Source organism: Schistocerca gregaria, chromosome X (genome assembly GCF_023897955.1).
Source record: "Schistocerca gregaria isolate iqSchGreg1 chromosome X, iqSchGreg1.2, whole genome shotgun sequence".
Classification (NCBI taxonomy): Eukaryota; Metazoa; Arthropoda; class Insecta; order Orthoptera; family Acrididae; genus Schistocerca; species Schistocerca gregaria.
In genome coordinates this window covers 378,558,203-378,577,526 of record NC_064931.1, presented here as the reverse complement: position 1 = coordinate 378,577,526, position 19,324 = coordinate 378,558,203, and the positions used below count along the sequence as shown (strand labels likewise).

General features: G+C 39.2%; 1 protein-coding gene across 1 annotated transcript in view; it reads right to left on the bottom strand.

Annotated features, from left to right (window-relative positions):
- The window catches only part of LOC126298069 (protein eva-1), an 869,024-nt gene that overhangs the window by 59,243 nt on the left and 790,457 nt on the right, over positions 1 to 19,324 (bottom strand). Inside the window, exon 4 of the mRNA XM_049989388.1 lies at positions 5,608 to 5,751. Within this exon, the coding sequence (XP_049845345.1) occupies positions 5,608 to 5,751 (144 nt within the window). The remainder of the gene's footprint in view (positions 1 to 5,607; positions 5,752 to 19,324) is intronic.

Genomic DNA, 19,324 nt, shown 5'->3' with positions numbered 1-19,324 from the left:
ATACGAAAATTTTCCTTCAGGACCTGTAGCCTTCATTAGGTATTTTGCAACATATGAGACTCAACATAAAATGTCAAATCAAAGAGTACTACTTCTCACATTTCGTGAAGATCCAAACTTAAAGTTATCTCCTTTTTGAATTTAGTTATCAATCATTGCACCATGCTGGTTTCTTGTCACAATCTGATGAAATATTAGAACATTTTAATCAGATAACACTTCTTCATCAAATGATTAGCATATAACCTGAACAACTGTACTTCAGCACACTTACACCTGAACAAATAAAAAACTACATTTTGTTTATTATAAACATTCACTAAGTTTGAATATAAATGTTTCTCAACCATTGAGTTTTTTTATATTTTTTTTGTTTATACTGTGTCCTGCAGTCAATAGCTTATTGCATCGGATCACATTTGAAACAAAACTTTTTGAGATGTTGATATTTTTTGGTAACTCTCCTTGATTTTAAGGCACCTGTCTGAATGTTTTCATAAATCATAAATGTTTGTTATTCACGAAATGTGGGTTCCATAACACTGGAATTTTTCTGAATTTGATGTGGCAAATAAACCAAGAACATTTTTGCAAGGGACCCATCGCAAAAGACTTCGTAGCCACATTCTGTAGTTTGTATTGGTACCAAGTACAAAAGTCTTATAACATAAACAGTTGATTACATTTTTTGAGAGTATACAATAACTATATAACAAAATTTTGTGAACTTTTTTGAAACACTCTGTTAGCTGTTTCCTCTGCTAATTTATATATGTTATTCATGCAAGATTTATTCCATAAAATTGAAACATGTGAATACTCATATTGCCTGTAATGCTCAGAAGAGTTGCTGTGCAATAACACTTTACTTTGTCCAGTTCCACAGCATCCTACAGTACAGAATTATATTCTACGGTAATATGACATCTAATTCAGTCATCATATTAACTCAAAAAGAACTGTAAGAACAATGCAATATGATTGATAAACAGATTCTTGCAAATTCCTCTTTCAAAAGTCATCATTCCTTCCTCTTCCCTGTATGTATATAGTAGAAATTTGTAAATTTGCTGCAGCGAATTAAAAAAAAAAATGAAAATTTTAATATCCCTGATTGTGATCACAAAGCAAAGGAAAAAGTTTCATATAAAGTCAGTAAGGACATTAGCTTTTAAACTTCAATGAGAAACAGTGTGATACAAATGCATACGGGAAAAAATAATTTCATCATTCTCACTCTATATGCAAAATCCTAACATTTTTAGAACCCATGAAGTACAGGAGGCTTGAAACAAGGCAGTGCAGGTACTGCAAGGACTACAAACTATTTAATGGAAAAAATCAATTATGTTGTTAAATATTACTGTTTCTGTGCTTTATGTAAGAGTAAGAGCAAGTGTGTGTGTGTGTGTGTGTGTGTGTGTGTGTGTGTGTGTGTGTGTGTTTGTCTGTTTTTGGACACATGAACATTTGCACACATTCATACACAATATTTATACTGTATTCCACAAGCTGGAAAGACTTTTTGGATGAACAAATAACTAAATGAGCATATTCTTACATACCTTCTCAGTACATCTACATCTACATGACTACTCTGCAATTCACATTTAAGTGCTTGGCAGAGGGTTCATCGAACCACAATCATACTATCTCTCTACTATTCCACTCCCGAACAGCGAGCGGGAAAAACGAACACCTAAACCTTTCTGTTCGAGCTCTGATTTCTCTTATTTTATTTTGATGATCATTCCTACCTATGTAGGTTGGGCTCAACAAAATATTTTCGCATTTGGAAGAGAAAGTTGGTGACTGAAATTTCGTAAAAAGGTGTCGCCGTGACGAAAAACGTCTATGCTGTAATGACTTCCATCCCAACTCGTGTATCATATCTGCCACACTCTCTCCCCTATAACGTGATAATACAAAACGAGCTGCCCTTTTTTGCACCCTTTCGATGTCCTCCGTCAATCCCACCTGGTAAGGATCCCACACCGCGCAGCAATATTCTAACAGAGGACGAACGAGTGTAGTGTAAGCTGTCTCTTTAGTGGACTTGTTGCATCTTCTAAGTGTCCTGCCAATGAAACGCAACCTTTGGCTCGCCTTCCCGACAATATTATCTATGTGGTCCTTCCAACTGAAGTTGTTCGTAATTTTAACACCCAGGTACTTAGTTGAATTGACAGCCTTGAGAATTGTACTATTTATCGAGTAATCGAATTCCAACGAATTTCTTTTCGAACTCATGTGGATCATCTCACACTTTTCGTTATTTAGCATCAACTGCCACCTGACACACCTACAGCAATCTTTTCTAAATCACTTTGCAACTGATACTGGTCTTCGGGTGACCTTACTAGACGGTAAATTGCAGCATCATCTGCGAACAACCTAAGAGAACTGCTCAGATTGTCACCCAGGTCATTTATATAGATCAGGAACAGTAGAGGTCCCAGGACGCTTCCCTGGGGAACACCTGATATCACTTCAGTTTTACTCAATGATTTGCCGTCTATTACTACGAACTGCGACCTTCCTGACAGGAAATCACGAATCCAGTCGCACAACTGAGACGATACCCCATAGCTCCGCAGCTTGATTAGAAGTCGCTTGTGAGGAACGGTGTCAAAAGCTTTCCGGAAATCTAGAAATACGGAATCAACTCGAGATCCCCTGTCGATAGCGGCCATTACTTCATGCGAATAAAGAGCTAGCTGCGTTGCACAAGAGCGATGTTTTCTGAAGCCATGCTGATTACGTGTCAATAGATCGTTCCCTTCGAGGTGATTCATAATGTTTGAATACAGTATATGCTCCAAAACCCTACAGCAAACCGACGTCAATGATATAGGTCTGTAGTTAAATGGATTACTCCTACTACCCTTCTTGAACACTGGTGCGACCTGCGCAATTTCCCAATCTGTAGGTACAGATCTATTGGTGAGCGAGCGGTTGTATATGAGTGCTAAGTAGGGAGCTATAGTATCAGCGTAATCTGAAAGGAACCTAATCGGTATACAATCTGGACCTGAAGACTTGCCCGTATCAAGCAATTTGAGTTGCTTCGCAACCCCTAAGGTATCTACTTCTAAGAGACTCATGCTAGCAGATGTTCATGTTTCAAATTCTGGAATATTCCATTCGTCTTCCCTGGTGAAGGAATTTCTGAAAACTGCGTTCAATAACTCCGCTTTAGCGGCACAGTCGTCGATAACAGTACCATCGGCACTGCGCAGCGAAGGTATTGACTGCGTCTTGCCGCTTGTGTACTTTACATACGACCAGAATTTCTTCGGATTTTCTACCAAATTTCGAGACAATGTTTCGTTGTGGAACCTATTAAAGGCATCTCGCATCGAAGTACGTGCCAAATTTCACGCGTCTGTAAATTTTAGCCCATCTTCGGGATTTAGCGTTCTTCTGAACTTCGCTTGCTTTTTCCTTTGCCTCTGCAACAGCGTTCGGACCTTTTTTGTGTACCACGGGGGATCCATTCCATCTCTTACCAATTTATGAGGTATGAATATCTCAATTGCTGTTGCTACTATATCTTTGAATTTGAGCCACATCTCGTCTACATTCGCATAGTCAGTTCGGAAGGGATGGAAATTGTCTTTTAGGAAGGCTTCTAGTGGCACTTTATCCGCTTTTTTAAATAAAATTATTTTGCGTTTGCTTCTGATGGACTTGGAAGAAATGGTATTGAGCCTAGCTACAATGACCTTGTGATCACTAATTCCTGTATCAGTCCTGATGCTCTCTATCAGCTCTGGATTGTTTGTGGCTAAGAGGTCAAGTGTGTTTTCGCAACCATTTACAATTCGCGTGGGTTCGTGGACTAACTGCTCGAAATAATTTTCGGAGAAAGCATTTAGGACAATCTCGGAAGACGTTTTCTGCCTACCACCGGTTTTGAACAAGTATTTTTGCCAACATACCGAGGGTAGGTTGAAGTCCAAACCAAATATAACCGTATGAGTCGGGTATTTATTTGTTACGAGACTCAAACTTTCTCTGTACTGTTCCGCAACTGTATCATCGGAGTCTGGGGGTCGGTAGAAGGAGCCAATTATTAACTTAATTCGGCTGTTAAGTATAACCTCCACCCACACCAATTCGCACGGAGTATCTACTTGGACTTCACTACAAGATAAACCACTACTGACAGACACAAACACTCCACCACCAATTCTACCTAATCTATCTTTCCTGAACACCGTCTGAGACTTCGTAAAAATTTCTGCAGAACTTATTTCAGGCTTTAGCCAGCTTTCTGTACCTATAACGATATCAGCTTCTGTGCTTTCTATTAGCCCTTGAAGCTCATAGACTTTTCCAGCGCAACTACAACAATTTACAACTATAATTCCGACTATTCCTTGATCCAAGCATGTCCTGTAATTGCCAAGCATCCTTTGACATTGCAGTGCATCCCACACTTTCCCAAGGCCTTCTAACCTAAAAAACCGCCCAGTCCACGCCACACAGCCTCCGCTACCTGTGTAGCCGCCAGCTGAGTGTAGTGAACTCCTGACCTATTCAGCGGAACCCGAAACCCCACTACCCTATGGCGCAAGTCAAGGAATCTGCAGCCAATACGGTTGCAAAACCGTCTGAGCCTCTGATTCAGACCCTCCACCCGGCTCTGCACCAAAGGTCCGCAGTCGGTTCTGTCAACGATGCTGCAGATGGTGAGCTCTGCCTTCATCTCGTAAGCAAGACCGGCAGCCTTCACCAAATCAGATAGCCGCTGGAATCCAGAGAGAATTTCCTCAGATCCAAAGCGACACACGTCATTAGTGCTGACATGTGCCACCACCTGCAGCTGGCTGCACCCTGTGCTCTTCATGGCATCCGGAAGGACCCTTTCCACATCAGGAATGACTCCTCCCGGAATGCACACGGAGTGCACACTGGATTTCTTCCCCTCCTTAGCCGCCGTATCCCAAAGGGCCCCATTACGCGCCTAACATTGGAGCTCCCAACTACCAGTAAGCCCACCCTCTGCGATTGCCCGGACCTTGAAGGCTGAGAATGATCCTCTGAAACAGGGCAGGCAGCTGCATCTGGCTCAGCCAGAGACAGTGCCTGAAACCGGTTTATCAGACGCACCGGGGAGGCTTTCTGATCAGCCTCCGGGGACACCTTTTGCTGCCTGCCACGCCTTGGAACGACCTCCCAATCAACCACAGGCGAGGGCTCAGCCCCACTGCGGGCAGCAACCGGGGCAACCACAGCGGCAGACTGATCTGGGGACAGACGGGAGGTTGACATCCCCGTGATACCCAAGTCCGGCTCCCCACAGTGGTGCCCATTGGCAACAGCCTCAAGCTGCGCGCCGAAGTCAGCGCCGATTGCAGCTGTGAGCGAAGGGATGCCAAGTCAGCCCTCATCTGAACACAGCAATCGCAGTCCCTGTCCATTCTAATCGATGTGGGGGCGGGGCAGGAATTTATTTCATTTGAAGCCAAAAAATCACAGTTCATCACTACTTAATATTACACACTTTTAATGTGTTATATTTTTAATTTTTTTTGTATATTGAATTCAACAGAATCAGTTATAAAAGACAAAAGAAGCATTACAATATGTGATCATACTTACCACATGTATAAACAACTTTGAGATACATCCGTGAGTCACTTCTGCAGGGTTTACCAAATGTTTCAGAATCAGCAGGAAGTGTGCAACGACGTTTTCCATGACACATTCTCATGACAATTTCTGTGGCATAGCTCACCAGGCATGCTGAAGTAAAGCAGATAAAATTCAAAATTAGAATTTTTAGGCTATTTGGTGAAGCATTAAGGATAGAAATTATGTACTGATATTTTGATTAAGGTTTGTGACATCAAGTTACATTTATCCTACATGTATCCTATATGCCTTCATGGCAAGCAGAACACACATTATGCAGCTGGGTATTTCATACTGTTCAAAGGAAAATTTCACAAAATAAATTCATTTTCTTTCCTCTATGTTTGTAGAGCAAGTCATAAATTACTGAGGAGTATAATTTTCAGTTATGAAACATTTAAATAATGTCATAAACAAAAACCAGTAGATTTTAAGCATTCTTTACTTTCACAGACAAGTAAGAATTTCATTCGAAATATGCTACTCGAGTTGAAATATACAGTTACTCTGAATGCCACACAAATTCTTTATTTTGATCACATCTTCTTTAAAAGTATTTTCTCAAAAAAAATCTTAAACATGACTGTAACTTCAGCAACTGTATGAAATTAAACTTGGAGATGTTGAAAAAAATCAGCCAACCAATTGCAAATATAGGTTCACTGGAACCTTCAACCTAGGTTTCCACAATTTTAAAATTGCTTTCTTCAGAAGGTGTAATGGACCTTGCTATATGACATGCTCATTAAACACTTTGAATAACACCAAACAGCTTGTCATATGAGACATCCATCTTAAGTGGACCTGAATGTCATGAGGGCCCAAAAAAAATGAATTTTTCAATAAAATTCTGTTTCTTCCTGATTCTAAAAATATGTACTTTACATATATTACCTCATTTTCATGTTTAAATCCTTTTTAAAGCAGATGCAGCACGTGAATGTCTAGCTGTCACATTACTGCCAAACACAAAACTTTGCCTGCAATGCCTCATTATTTAATTTTGGTGCCATTATTTCCATAGCACTCATTTACATAATATCCTTGAAGAACATATTGACTGTACTATGAGCAGGGATTTATTGTGATTGATTTTTCTATTGATATATGTAAATTACTTACGTTTAGTTATGTTTTTTCCATGTGTTTGTGTCATAAATGCGTTGCTGTCACTAAGTATTTCAATCATTTTACATCATAAAGTGCCAAATATGAAGAAGTTTAATTGCAGTCATAAATTTTATGGTAATCAAAACAAGCGTGTTGTTGGAAATCATAAAAATTAAGAAACTGCTACACAGCAGCAAAGTGAGGTTACGCCTAAAAGTGCACCAGGCAATTCTTCAAAACACAAGTCAAAACATCAAACCAAAAATGAAGATGATTCTGGTATTGTAAATAGTTAAAATAATGGTTTTATTTCAATTAGTAAGTGCAAGCTTTTCAGAATTTCTTTTGACTGTTGCTACATGTCAATACTGTAATAGTGAAAAATCCTTTACTTTTAGTGAGGACATAACTAATAGAAGAAGCCTATCCAGGAAAACTGTAGTGGACTGTCAAGTATGTAAAGTAACAAATGACATCTCCTGTAACATGCCTGAAATAAAGTGAAGTGAACATTCACCTTGATTATTACATGCAGTGTATCATGAAGGGGGAAAAGCAGCGCAGATATTCTGTGGCTTTCCTACTGCTACCTATCAAATTTGGGAGGTAGTATAAGTATTTGCATTATGCCCTAACAGAAGTCAGTGAAGCATCTATGCACAGAGTAGCAAATAAATGGTAGATATTTGTCAACCTACTGATATTGTTGGTGCACTGCACAGTTTCTGACAGAAAAGAGGTCATACACCCCCAATTGGAGTTGTCACAGTTACCTCTGTAGATCAGTGGCAGCTATTCCTTGAGGACTCCAGGACAGAACCCTCCCAATAATATCAATAAGGACAAAAGTTGCAGCATGTACAAATCATGTAAGAAAAATGCATGTATAGGAATGATCTGTGTTTTTAGAATGGGTTGACTACCAGCCCGCATAAGTGAATTATCAATGTTTTTAGAATGGTTCAACTGTCAGATCCTCAGTGAACCACTCTGGCAGACAATGCACATGTGTGGAAAGATGGGGATACTGGGAGTTGGGTGGAGTTAGTGCGTTACATTATGGCTGCTTAGAGCAATGCCCGAGCAAAGTGAGCAAAGTATGAGTAGCATTGCGTGTGTGGCACTAGTATTGTTGTTTTGATGTGAATTAGACTATTTAAAGTGCAGCCTAGTGACTAAATGATGTGCTAGTTTCCTGTTTAGAATGATGGAGTAAACAACATAAATAATATTTTAACTGCTGGTGGTAAAAAATCTTACTTTTGATAAAAAGTTGGAACAGGAAAGGTTAGGACCACAAAGCTCTGATTTAAACATATATAGATTAAAAATATATGCAAAAGCAAAAGTAGTTTTACCAGAAAATTTGCTCCTACTTTATGCAAACAAGCAAACTGACAGTGTGGATGTGGAATAAGGAAGGGTTTCATCTGTTGCAAGTGTCTGGTAATGCATGTTGCAAAATGTCCTTAGACCACAGGTGGGGTATCAGACATTAAACATTTAACTGACAAAGTTAAAAAACAAAAACTGAGTGAACTACACATGAACAGTAGCATCAAGGTTGCTGTGCTTTGGCAAAGTCAATATAAGACGTCAGTTGGATACAGCTTACAGAATGAGGATTAAGAAGTTTAATGAAGATGTTTCTAAGAATCTTTACATCTTTAGCAAGTTGATCAACTGTATCAAATCCTGTGGGAAATTTGAACTTGCACTAAGAGGACATGATGAAACAGATACCTCAGAGAATACTGCTTTTTTCAGGCTTTGGACGATCCACATTGAAGGAATATATTGAAAAAACCAATAATTTTATATTTTGGGGGCTTTCCAAAACAATTCCGACTGAGGTGCTGGTCTCTGTATAAGGTGTTTGCCACCAGTTGATTTCTAAAGAAATATTGCAAACAGATTACGTCGCAATTGAAGTTGATGATATGACAGATTGTGCAACTTTGTCTCACCTTGTATCTATGAACTATTGTTCAATATCAATTAAAAGGGAAATATATGAAAAGTTTATAAATTTCACAACACCCAAAAATCATACAGCTGCAAGAATAAGTAGTGAAGTGTTCAATGAACCTGACAAATTAAAGATTGATGACTCTCCAGAAAAACTGATAGCTCAGAGTTATGATGGAGCTTCAGTTATGAGTGGTAAGCACAATGAGGTGCAGGCAAAAGTGAAAGGATTGCATGAAAGAAGAAAATTTGTACACTGTTATGCCTGAAAAATCAACCTCATTCTAGAGTGCTGTGCAACACAACAAAAAGAACTTTGAATATTTTTTGAAATTTACAGGGATTCTCTACTTTCTTCTCAATTGAGGAAGATGATAGCAATGATTATTCAACAACTGCTAAAGCAGTTGGGTTTTGGTAACTTCTTAACAATGACCAAGAGTTTCTCTTTTGGCTTCAGCTTTTCAATAAAATCCCATGAAATTTTGTTTAAGCAGCTGCAACATAGAAACATAGATAATGGCAAAGCTTTCTGATTTCAAGTCAGTGATAAAACTCATGAGAAAGTCTCTTGATCTTGATCAGCACTGGGATTAGGGGAATGAAAACGAAGAGATCACCATATGTCCTTAAATTATTAGAAGAAAAAATCGAATTCTAAGGAACATTTCTTTAAAAATACACAAAACAACAAATTGGTAAACATTCCTGGTTTATTGTTTCAACAAGTTAATAATTGAAAAAATTAAATTTGCTTTGACCTATTATTTTGAATAGTATGGAAGTACAGTGTACGTAAATTAAAAATAACACATAAATCAGTATATAAATTAAAAATCAATATTCACTCCACTACATTTTCCACAGTTTTTTAATTTTTTTGACATGGGGGTCTCAGTATACTGCTTATTTGGTTAGAGTTTCATTACAATATCTAAAATTCTTGAGTTATTAAATTTGAAGTTACAAACAAAGACTGCAGGCCACAATGCCCAGGTCTACTGAAGAACATAAATAATCACAAGCCATGACTTAGGATTTTAGCACTGTACTATTACTGGTGTGCAGATCAAATGTTAAGGGTAGTGTCCCAGTGACAAGAGCCTTTGTTAATGGCCCACTGCACTTAGCATTTGTTATGCACACATGTAATACTACAGTGCTGCAATCCTATTATTATTATTTGTGTTCTTCAAATGGATGTCTCATACAACAAGAGCTGTTTGACTTTATTCAGGGTATTTAATCAGCAGGTGATGTAACAAGACCCATGACATCTTCTGAAGAAGATAATTTTAAAATTGTTGAAACCTAGATCATGGGTTCCTTTACTTGCAACTGGTTGGCTGACTTTTTTGACCTCTTCAAGTACTGTCTCTTCTTAAATTTATTATCATTTTTCAAACTTTATGGAAGAATTCAAATATATTTTCTAATGGATTATGTTAGTAAAATAAGAAATCTCTCATGTAATATCAAGTTTTTCAATACATATTTTCATGCAATATTCTATTTCGTAAAAAAAGAGAAAAAGTGAAAATCATTGCATGAATTCCCACAGTGAGGGGCACAATGAATGAAACAGAAACAAATTACAGCTATTACAATAACTGTCAACAATTGTCCTCATTCTGGAAGGATGGAAGATTAAAGTCATCAACGGAGAGTGCAAGCTCAGACTGAAAAGGATATTGGTTGTGTCCTTTTCAGAAGAACCATCTCAGTATTTGCCTTAAGCAATTCATAAAAACAGCAGAAAACTGCATTCCTCAAGTCTGGATGTGGATAGGTACCTGATTTTCCTAAATGTGCATTAAGGGCCCTGTCCACCTCAGAAGATATGAAACATGAAAACAAAGGTCTCATTTTCTTTAGTAGGTTTAGAATACTTCAAATAGATTCTCACAAACACACTGGGGTAGAATTTTTCTCAGATTTCAGATTGCCCGCCATATTATCCAGTGTGGCTGTTTTTGTTTCAGTCAAGAAGTTCTTGTACCACAATCATTTGACACAGATTCTCGTGTAAGATTCTGCCAGACATTGGTGCAACGAAAGTGAAGCATTTAGAGATCAGTTGCAGCTAATCCATAGAAACAAAACTAAAGCAATGACAGAAATATTGCTGCATCTGTACAACTGAGTCTCTCTCTCTCTCTCTCTCTCTCTCTCTCTCTCTCTCCCCCTTTCACTACTAGAATAGTATCTGTTCTGAACTGAAATAGCAGTGTTCCTTATCTGCAGATTTCATAAAGGCTTCAGGATGGATCCAGTAAAACACCAGTCTACATGGAAGAAAGACTATATGGAAACTATTTTTGTGGTTTATATTGTGGTATATTGTTAGATAATATCTGGAACAGATTGCCAGTTGTAAGATCATGGTCACTGACAAGAAATAATACTTCTTGTTAAAAGTATGTTTATTACGTATGCACATAGAAACACATGTAGCTGAGCTGCTTGCCTCAGTATATAATGTTCCTATTCATACATAGGCTCACAGAGAATGTTGTAGTAAATTTTAGTATGTTACAAATAATTAAGCCCCACAACATTCAAGGAATCATCTATGTTAAGTGATAAATAATTGCAAAGGGTGGGAATAGAATGGGCAATCTGTTCACTGCTGGCATGTGACTGAAGCTGTGACACCTTGGTGAACAACCCATAGCATGAGGTTGTATCATAGTTGATGCAAAAGTAGTTATTACTAGGCACAGATAATATTAATGCACAAAAGTGGTGAGTTGCAAGCATTTAAACATCTACACTGAAGCCTCTGTAAGTAGTGTTGTTATGTAAAGCACACAGTACTATTGCTGTTCACAATAGCCAAATAAATCTAGTAGTTACTTGCTCACATTACTACATGTCATAATTCTGTGAGACAATAAGGAGTGAAAGAAAGTAAAATAACTTTTGCCTGTTGGTCAGCACAATCAGAGGAAATTATAAGTTCAAAACATCTTCTAGTCTAGTAAGTCAATTTATTTATTTACAAGAGCTATCATTCCCATTATCCTTTGCGAAGTGAAAATCTCATTCTGGAAACACCTTCCAGGCTGTGGCTAAGCCATGTCTCTGTAGTCTCCTTTCTTTCAGGAGTGCTAGATCTGCAAGGTTCGCAGGAGAGCTTCTGTAAAGTCTGAAAGGTAGGAGACGAGATACTGGCAGAAGTAAAGCTGTAGAACCGGGTGTGGGTAGTGCTCTGGTAGCTCAGATGGTAGAGCACTTGCCTGCTAAAGGCAAAGCTCCCTTGTTCGAGTCTCGGTCGGGCACACAGTTTTAATCTGCCAGGAAGTTTCAGATCACATCTTGTTTCTATGTTATAAAACTATTTTGCCTTATTCCTTAAATTGTGGATATTCTGGTAATTTTCTTCTGCAGAGGTGTTAAAACCTTTAGCCACTTCAACCAACAAACTTTGCTTCTAGTCTCAGATCCTGTTGTCCAGCAACTATATATTAAATAATGCTGACCTATCATCGTACAAATTAATTAAATGCACAAATTCATCCTCAGTGCACTTCCGGCCAGCTTTCTTCATCTTTTTTTTTCTTTTCTTTTTGCAGACACATTTACTGACATTCACTTCACCATGCAAATCTGTTGTGGAAGTAGTCTCATCTGTCCCAACAACACTAGTACAAGTTTACAGAGCAGTTAGTTGCAACGCATATGTGGTACAATGGATACCACACCACTCTTTCATCCATATTAGTGTAGCTTTGAGTCTCCTCAGTGACAGTTTCTTTTTGTTTGTTAATTCTATATAACGTGCCTATGAAGTTTTTATAAGTTCTTTGGTGTGTTGTGTTGCTTAAGTCTAGCCACTTAAGTCTGCCCACTCATGGCATCCATCACCTTCCATTGATTGTGGCATGTGTATCATGATATATTGTATGTTTTTTGAAAATTTGTGAATGCCATGATAAATCATGCTATATCATCAATATTAAACATGATGTGTGCTTTTTAGAAACTTTTGGTAACAGTATCTTTGTTCAAAAACAAATCATCCCCTAATTGTTTCTCATGTATAAGCATTTATATGCTTATGGTACATGAGAAAGATAAATACTGACATAGGACTTGAAACTGCACGAGAGATTGTCTGTGAAAGACTCATTATCAAGTGTGGACACACATTTATAATTGGATCATCCTATCGACCACTAAGCTCACTCTCTAATGTAGCTGAAAACTTCAGAGAAAATCTCAGTTCATTAGTATGTAAGTTCCCCAATTATATGATAACCTTTGGATGAAATGTTAATCATTCAACAATCATATGGGATTGTTACAGTTTTTAGAATGAAATGTTCACTCTACAGCAGAGTGTGTGCTGATATGAAACTTCCTGGCAGATTAAAACTGTGTGCCGGACCGAGACTCGAACTCGGGACCTTCGCCTTTCGCGGGCAAGCGCTCTACTGACTGAGCTACCCAAGCACAACTCACGCCCCGTCCTCACAGCTTTAATTCTACCAGTAACTCGTCTCCTACCTTCCAAACTTTACAGAAGCTCTCCTGCGGACCATGCAGAACTAGCACTCCTGAAAGAAAGGATATTGCGGAGACATGGCTTAGCCACAGCCTGGGGGATGTTTCTAGACTGAAATTTTCACTCTACAGTGGAGTGTGCGCTGATATGAAACTTCCTGGCAGACCCTGCTTGGGTAGCTCAGTCGGTAGAGCACTTGCCCGCGAAAGGCAAAGGTCCCGAGTTCGAGTCTCGGTCCGGCACACAGTTTTAATCTGCCAGGAAGTTTCATATCAGCGCACACTCCGCTGTAGAGTGAAAATTTCATTCTAGAAACATCCCCCAGGCTATGGCTAAGCCATGTCTCCGCAATATCCTTTCTTTCAGGAGTGCTAGTTCTGCATGGTCCGCAGGAGAGCTTCTGTGAAGTTTGGAAGATAGGAGATGAGGTACTGGCGGAATTAAAGCTGTGAGGACGGGGCGTGAGTCGTGCTTGGGTAGCTCAGTCAGTAGAGCGCTTGGCCGTAAAAGGCAAAGGTCCCGAGTTCGAGTCTCGGCCCCGTACACAGTTTTAATCTGCCAGGAAGTTTCATGTTACAGTTTTGTTAATAATAGGCATGACAACATGTCCTACAAAGCCACTTAGAACAGACAGTTTGAAATTCCATTTACAATTTAAATATATTGGATCTAACACAGCAAACAGATCTGACCTCTTTCAGGATCTCCACTTTAAAACTGGTAGCAGTGACCATGAGGCAGGTCTAGCAACAATGATTACCAAAGAACAAAGGGCAACTAAAACATGTAGATAGATTTATATATTCAGCAAACTAGACAAAGAGGCAGTAATGTCACATATAATGAAAACTTTGGAACTTTCATCTCATGACAGGAGCACGTAGCAGAACTGTGGCTCAAGTTTAAAAGAATAGTACTAGACAGATATTTATCTAGTAGAACAGTTTATAATGAATGGGAAACTCCATGGTGTACTGTCACTGTAAAGAATCTTCTAAGGAAATAGACACTACAGCTCAATAGGTGTGCTGTGTGCAACTAGTGAAGTGATCAACAAATGATATAGGTTGAATTAGTGATGAGGGTACATTATATGTGCGTAATATCTTTTAACTTTGTTATCTTTGGTTTGCTTGGGTGATTTTATTGCTGTATATGTTGTCCTGTTGTATGTAACTAGCATTGTGCTGTGTTAAATAAAGAATGCATATCAAAGTGCTGTGACTCATTACCCCACAGAGGTGTAAAACAAAGCATAGAGTTGTAGATAGGTAGATACCGAAAGAAATGAGTTTGTCTCTAAAGAGGGCAGTGCCTGAAGCCTTCAGTGACTACCGTAGCATAATATTATTGAACAATGTCTCACAAAACTTGAAGAAATTCTGTATGTATGTAAGGGCTGTTGGTGGCACTGAAATCCAGACACTGTAACGAGACAATTAAGTCAAGACATCAACACACACTTTCAAAACATAAAGACACAGCATACTTTTTGTTAACATATACATTAATTTGAGCTCAGATGATAATTCACTGTGAGGTATTTCTGTGTATGTAACAGTGTCTGTGAATACAACAAATAAGACATTCTGTTACTAGCACAGGGAACTGTTTGCATAATTGTTGTCATTTTTCTGTCTTTTCAGACCAGTAATTGCTGATATTACTACACATTTTTGTGATCCATTTTCTCAAAAGTTAAACAATACAGAACTGTAGAACGTTTAATAAAAAGCAACTGAAGTATGTAAAACATTTTATTATGTGTGTAAGAGAACTGCACTGGTTAGGCACATATTTTAATTACTGTAATAGCACGAGGAATAATCTGTGGCTGGTTGGAAACATGGTGAGTCAAGGGGGTTTACCTCCCTGCCAGCTATATAAGTTGGTTGAAGTGCAGTGGAATCGAAAAGCATTACCTAGATGAAAAGCATGACATGTCATAATTTCAGAGGTGATATATTAACACAGGAAGAAGATATTTACTGCCCTGGTTGATGAAGTATAAATAGGCCATAGAGATGCTTTAGGGGACGGTAATAATATGACAACCGCCCGTGGTGGCCGAGCGGTTCTAGGCCCTACAGTATGGAAACACCCAACCACTACGGTCGCAGGTTCGAATCCTGCCTCGGGCATGGATGTGTGTGACGTCCTTAGGTTAGTTAGGTTTAAGTAGTTCTAAGTTCTAGGGGACTGATGACCTCAGAAGTTAAGTCCCATAGTGCTCAGAGCCATTTGAATAATATGACATCCCTTAACACACAAGCTTGTTGATACAAACACTTTATTATATCTTTCCACACCACAGAGCAATATGAAATTCAGAACACATTAGACCAACAAGAGAGAGAAAGAGAGCTAGCAAAGAATTTTGTAATCAAAAAAAGCATGAAAGACATAGATCACCTTAACGACGTCCCTCGACTTTATCGATTATCAGCACATCTATCATGTCATCCCCCCCTCCCTGCCTCACACACATTCTACAGAGCTATAGCTCAGCCACAACTGCCAAGCATCACATATGCATTGATTACAATCATGAAAGTTCACCATTGCATTGATTGCTAAAAACCAGGTGCACCATGAATCCACAAAATCTTGCACATGATCACTATGCAGGATCACACCTGCACAGCTCGTGGAGCAGACGTGTAGGCATAAGGATACATCTGAATGACCCTGATGTTCACGCATATATCCTCACCTGGGCCCACACATTAGGATAGATCGAGCATCATCAGTATTAGCGGGCTTAAGATGATCCACCAATACTGTATCCCGTCTTCTGTTCTTATTGATAACTGATGTTGTATCATTCCTTTCAATTCCTTGAAAGGGGCCAGCATACTGAGAAGCAAGTGGTGGTTTGACTGTGTCACCTCTGACCCACACCAAACTACATGTAAAGAGATCTTTATTGTAGAAGAATTGTTGTTACCATGCCATAAAGCATTCACAAGTTGGAGACAATGCATGTGCATTTGGAAGATTCACAAAATATTGGTGTACTCACCAACTGATAAATTGGGAGAATACATGGGGGAAATGAACATGCCTGGTATTTTTAAAGCTTCACCATGCCCCAGTTGGGTGGTGGGACATTTAATTTGCTCCTTTCAAACAGTCTCACTATCATCAATGCGTGGCAATGGATAGATATCTTTATTCACAATTTTGTTCAGTCATCAGTAGAAACACCATGTGCCATCCTCCATCATTACAGGGACCACATGGGAGAACCAAGGCCTTCCTGAATGTTCAGTGCTGTTATCTTACAGCATTCTCCACTTCCGTACTATTCATGATTCAGTCAGTAACACATTATATGAATGCTGTAACTGTATTGAGGCTTTCTTGATGAGGAGGATGGAGAGTCTTCAGCAGATGTAGGACTAACCTCAAGTATGCCTCAAGAAAGCATGTTGGAACCTTGCTGTTCATGTTGTATATTAATGACCTAGCAGACAATGTTGCCACAATCTGTAATGCATGCAGTGTGGTGTATTGGTTTGTGTCGCTGGCTGGTGCGTCATGGGTCATCCATTCAAACCTGACCATTAGCAGTTATTCTGGAATTTTTGAAGTTTGCGTAAACAGCCACACTCTCAGTTTCAGGAGTTCAGTTATGTTCCGGCTGTACATATATATTTATAATAAATGTGCTTTCAGTGTTATGTGTTGTATTTCACTGGCAATGCTGTTTTCAGATTTGCACTTGAGTGTCGTTACAACTTGACATAGTTTGGTGAAGATTCTGAGTACTTCAAAATGTCTACACCACTGTAGTTCCCATTAGACAACATAAATGGCATCACCTACATGAGCAGGAATTGGAATAAAAGCAGTACATTGTTCCCACAATCCGTATATTCATGAGACCAATGGGTTCCAAGTCAGCAGTAAGTCAGCTGCAGATTGGAAGAATGATTAGAGTTTAACGCCCTGGCAACATGGAAGACATAGGAGACAAAACATGAGCTTGGAATACAAAAGAATGGTGACGGAAATCAGCCATGCTCTTTTCAAAGGCACCATCCTGGCAGTTACCTGGAGCAATTTTGGGAAAATATGGAAAACCCAAATCTCAAAGGTCAGACAGGGATTTGAACCATTATCCTCCCAAATGCGAGTCAGTGTCCTAACTTCTGCACTAGCTCACTCAGTAGTTGTGCATCAGGTATCCACAAGTATTTTCCAGAAATGCTGGTAAGGATCTGACAAAATGGCTGAAAGGATTCAACCGAGTCACCAAATACAACAGGTTGAATAACATGATGTGTTTGGCAAATGTGTACTTTTTCTTGTACAGCACTTTGAGGACAATGACGAGAAGCTAAATAGGTGGGATAAGTCCAGGCTGACGTGCAGAAAACATTTGGCATCAATCAGCAACAAAAAAATTGAAGACTAGGGCCCAATATAATACTGAAATGTCACGGTTCTACATATAGAATGTTTTGACTATTCCACAATGTGAATGTGAAAATGACAGAAGCTGACAAAACCTCACATCTTCATGAGAGGAGACATAGACGATGTGTGTTAAACACTTTTGGTAATGGATGTCACACCAACTGAGGAATTCGTCAAGTGATGTCAATGATCTCAACCCCGTTACATGCCAGGTAGCGAGAGAAGAGTTATGACATTTTACAGCAATCAGAACAAACAAACTGAGTAAGCAGGAGCTGACAGTGATGAATGTCAGCTTGAAATGTCAGGAGGTAATAAAAACGTTTCAGAAGATATGTATCGATCTTTAGCCCCAACCTCCATCACTAGCGAACACGCAAGAAAAAATTTACTTGGGAAACTCGGGCTTATGCACAGTTACCGAATGACAAACCAGCACCTAACCAGCACAGGTATCACCACCTCCTCTGCCAAGTATAATACTCTGCAGGCATGTTGTACACTACTGCAGAGAAAGGAGGCGAGTTCTCGATGATTATTACGCTGCCAGAGGTCAACCATCACAACAGTTCTGTTATACCATTCTAATGCAGACAATTACAGTCGACATGTGGGATGAAGCCATCATAGTACCCTGGACAAGGATGCTCCACAAATCGCCATAGCCATTCCCCGTCACCGTAAAGAGGTACAAGCCACTCGCCTAGCCACTAACTTCAACAAAACTAAGCAAGGGGATCATCTATGGAGGTGAGGCATCACAGATCAAAATCCTCCACAGCTGACAGTCATCAAGATGCTAGAAAATCTCATTGATGTAATCATCAACATCCATCCTAACCAGGTACCAGTCAACTTCGGCTTCCTTTTCTGTAATATTGGATGATTATCATTGTCAGCTAATGAAAACTGTGTTCCATGATACAAAAATGAGTGTGTTGAAAGTCAAAAATCGGAAAAACATCCAGCCAACAGGAGCATGTATTGTATGAAAGTACACAGCCCTTTGAACCTGTCATTTTAACAGAATTTAGTCATAACATTATTCTTAGATGGGAATTCTTGCAGGACTCACAAACAATCAAATACTATGGGAGATCAGAGCTCTAGACTCATAAACCTATTCCAAGAAGAACACATAACAAAGATTGCTCTGGGGAACTGTTTGCCATTGACGATGTCATTACCCCGCTGTCATCAATGAGATGAATTCCTGTCATCAGTCAAGACACTCAGTTAACCCATGAAGCTTTTATTGATTGCAAAATCTTACTCAGGCCCACAAAAGAAATCTATATGCCAGTGAAGACTGTTGGTAGATAGAGAAAATGTTTGGATCACTACCTGTCCTGAGCAGCCATAGCTCATCGCAGAGACAGTCAAACCACTCCAGCAAGGGCAGCTTAGTGTCACTGATGGTGAAACATGTTCTGCTACAACTACAGATAATGCAGGACAGAAGGCTGCTATCAAAATGCAAACAGAATCTGGCCTGACTCTGGAACCATCGGTGAGCAACAGCCATTCTGTATCAGTGTTTGGATGCTTTCAAATCCAAAGTGGAGAAAAGACAGACCAAACTGCCCATGCCAAAACATCATTTCAACACTGGGCATCATTCACCAATCAGCCAGCATTCATATAATTTGTTGCTGACCGAATGATGAATAATATGGA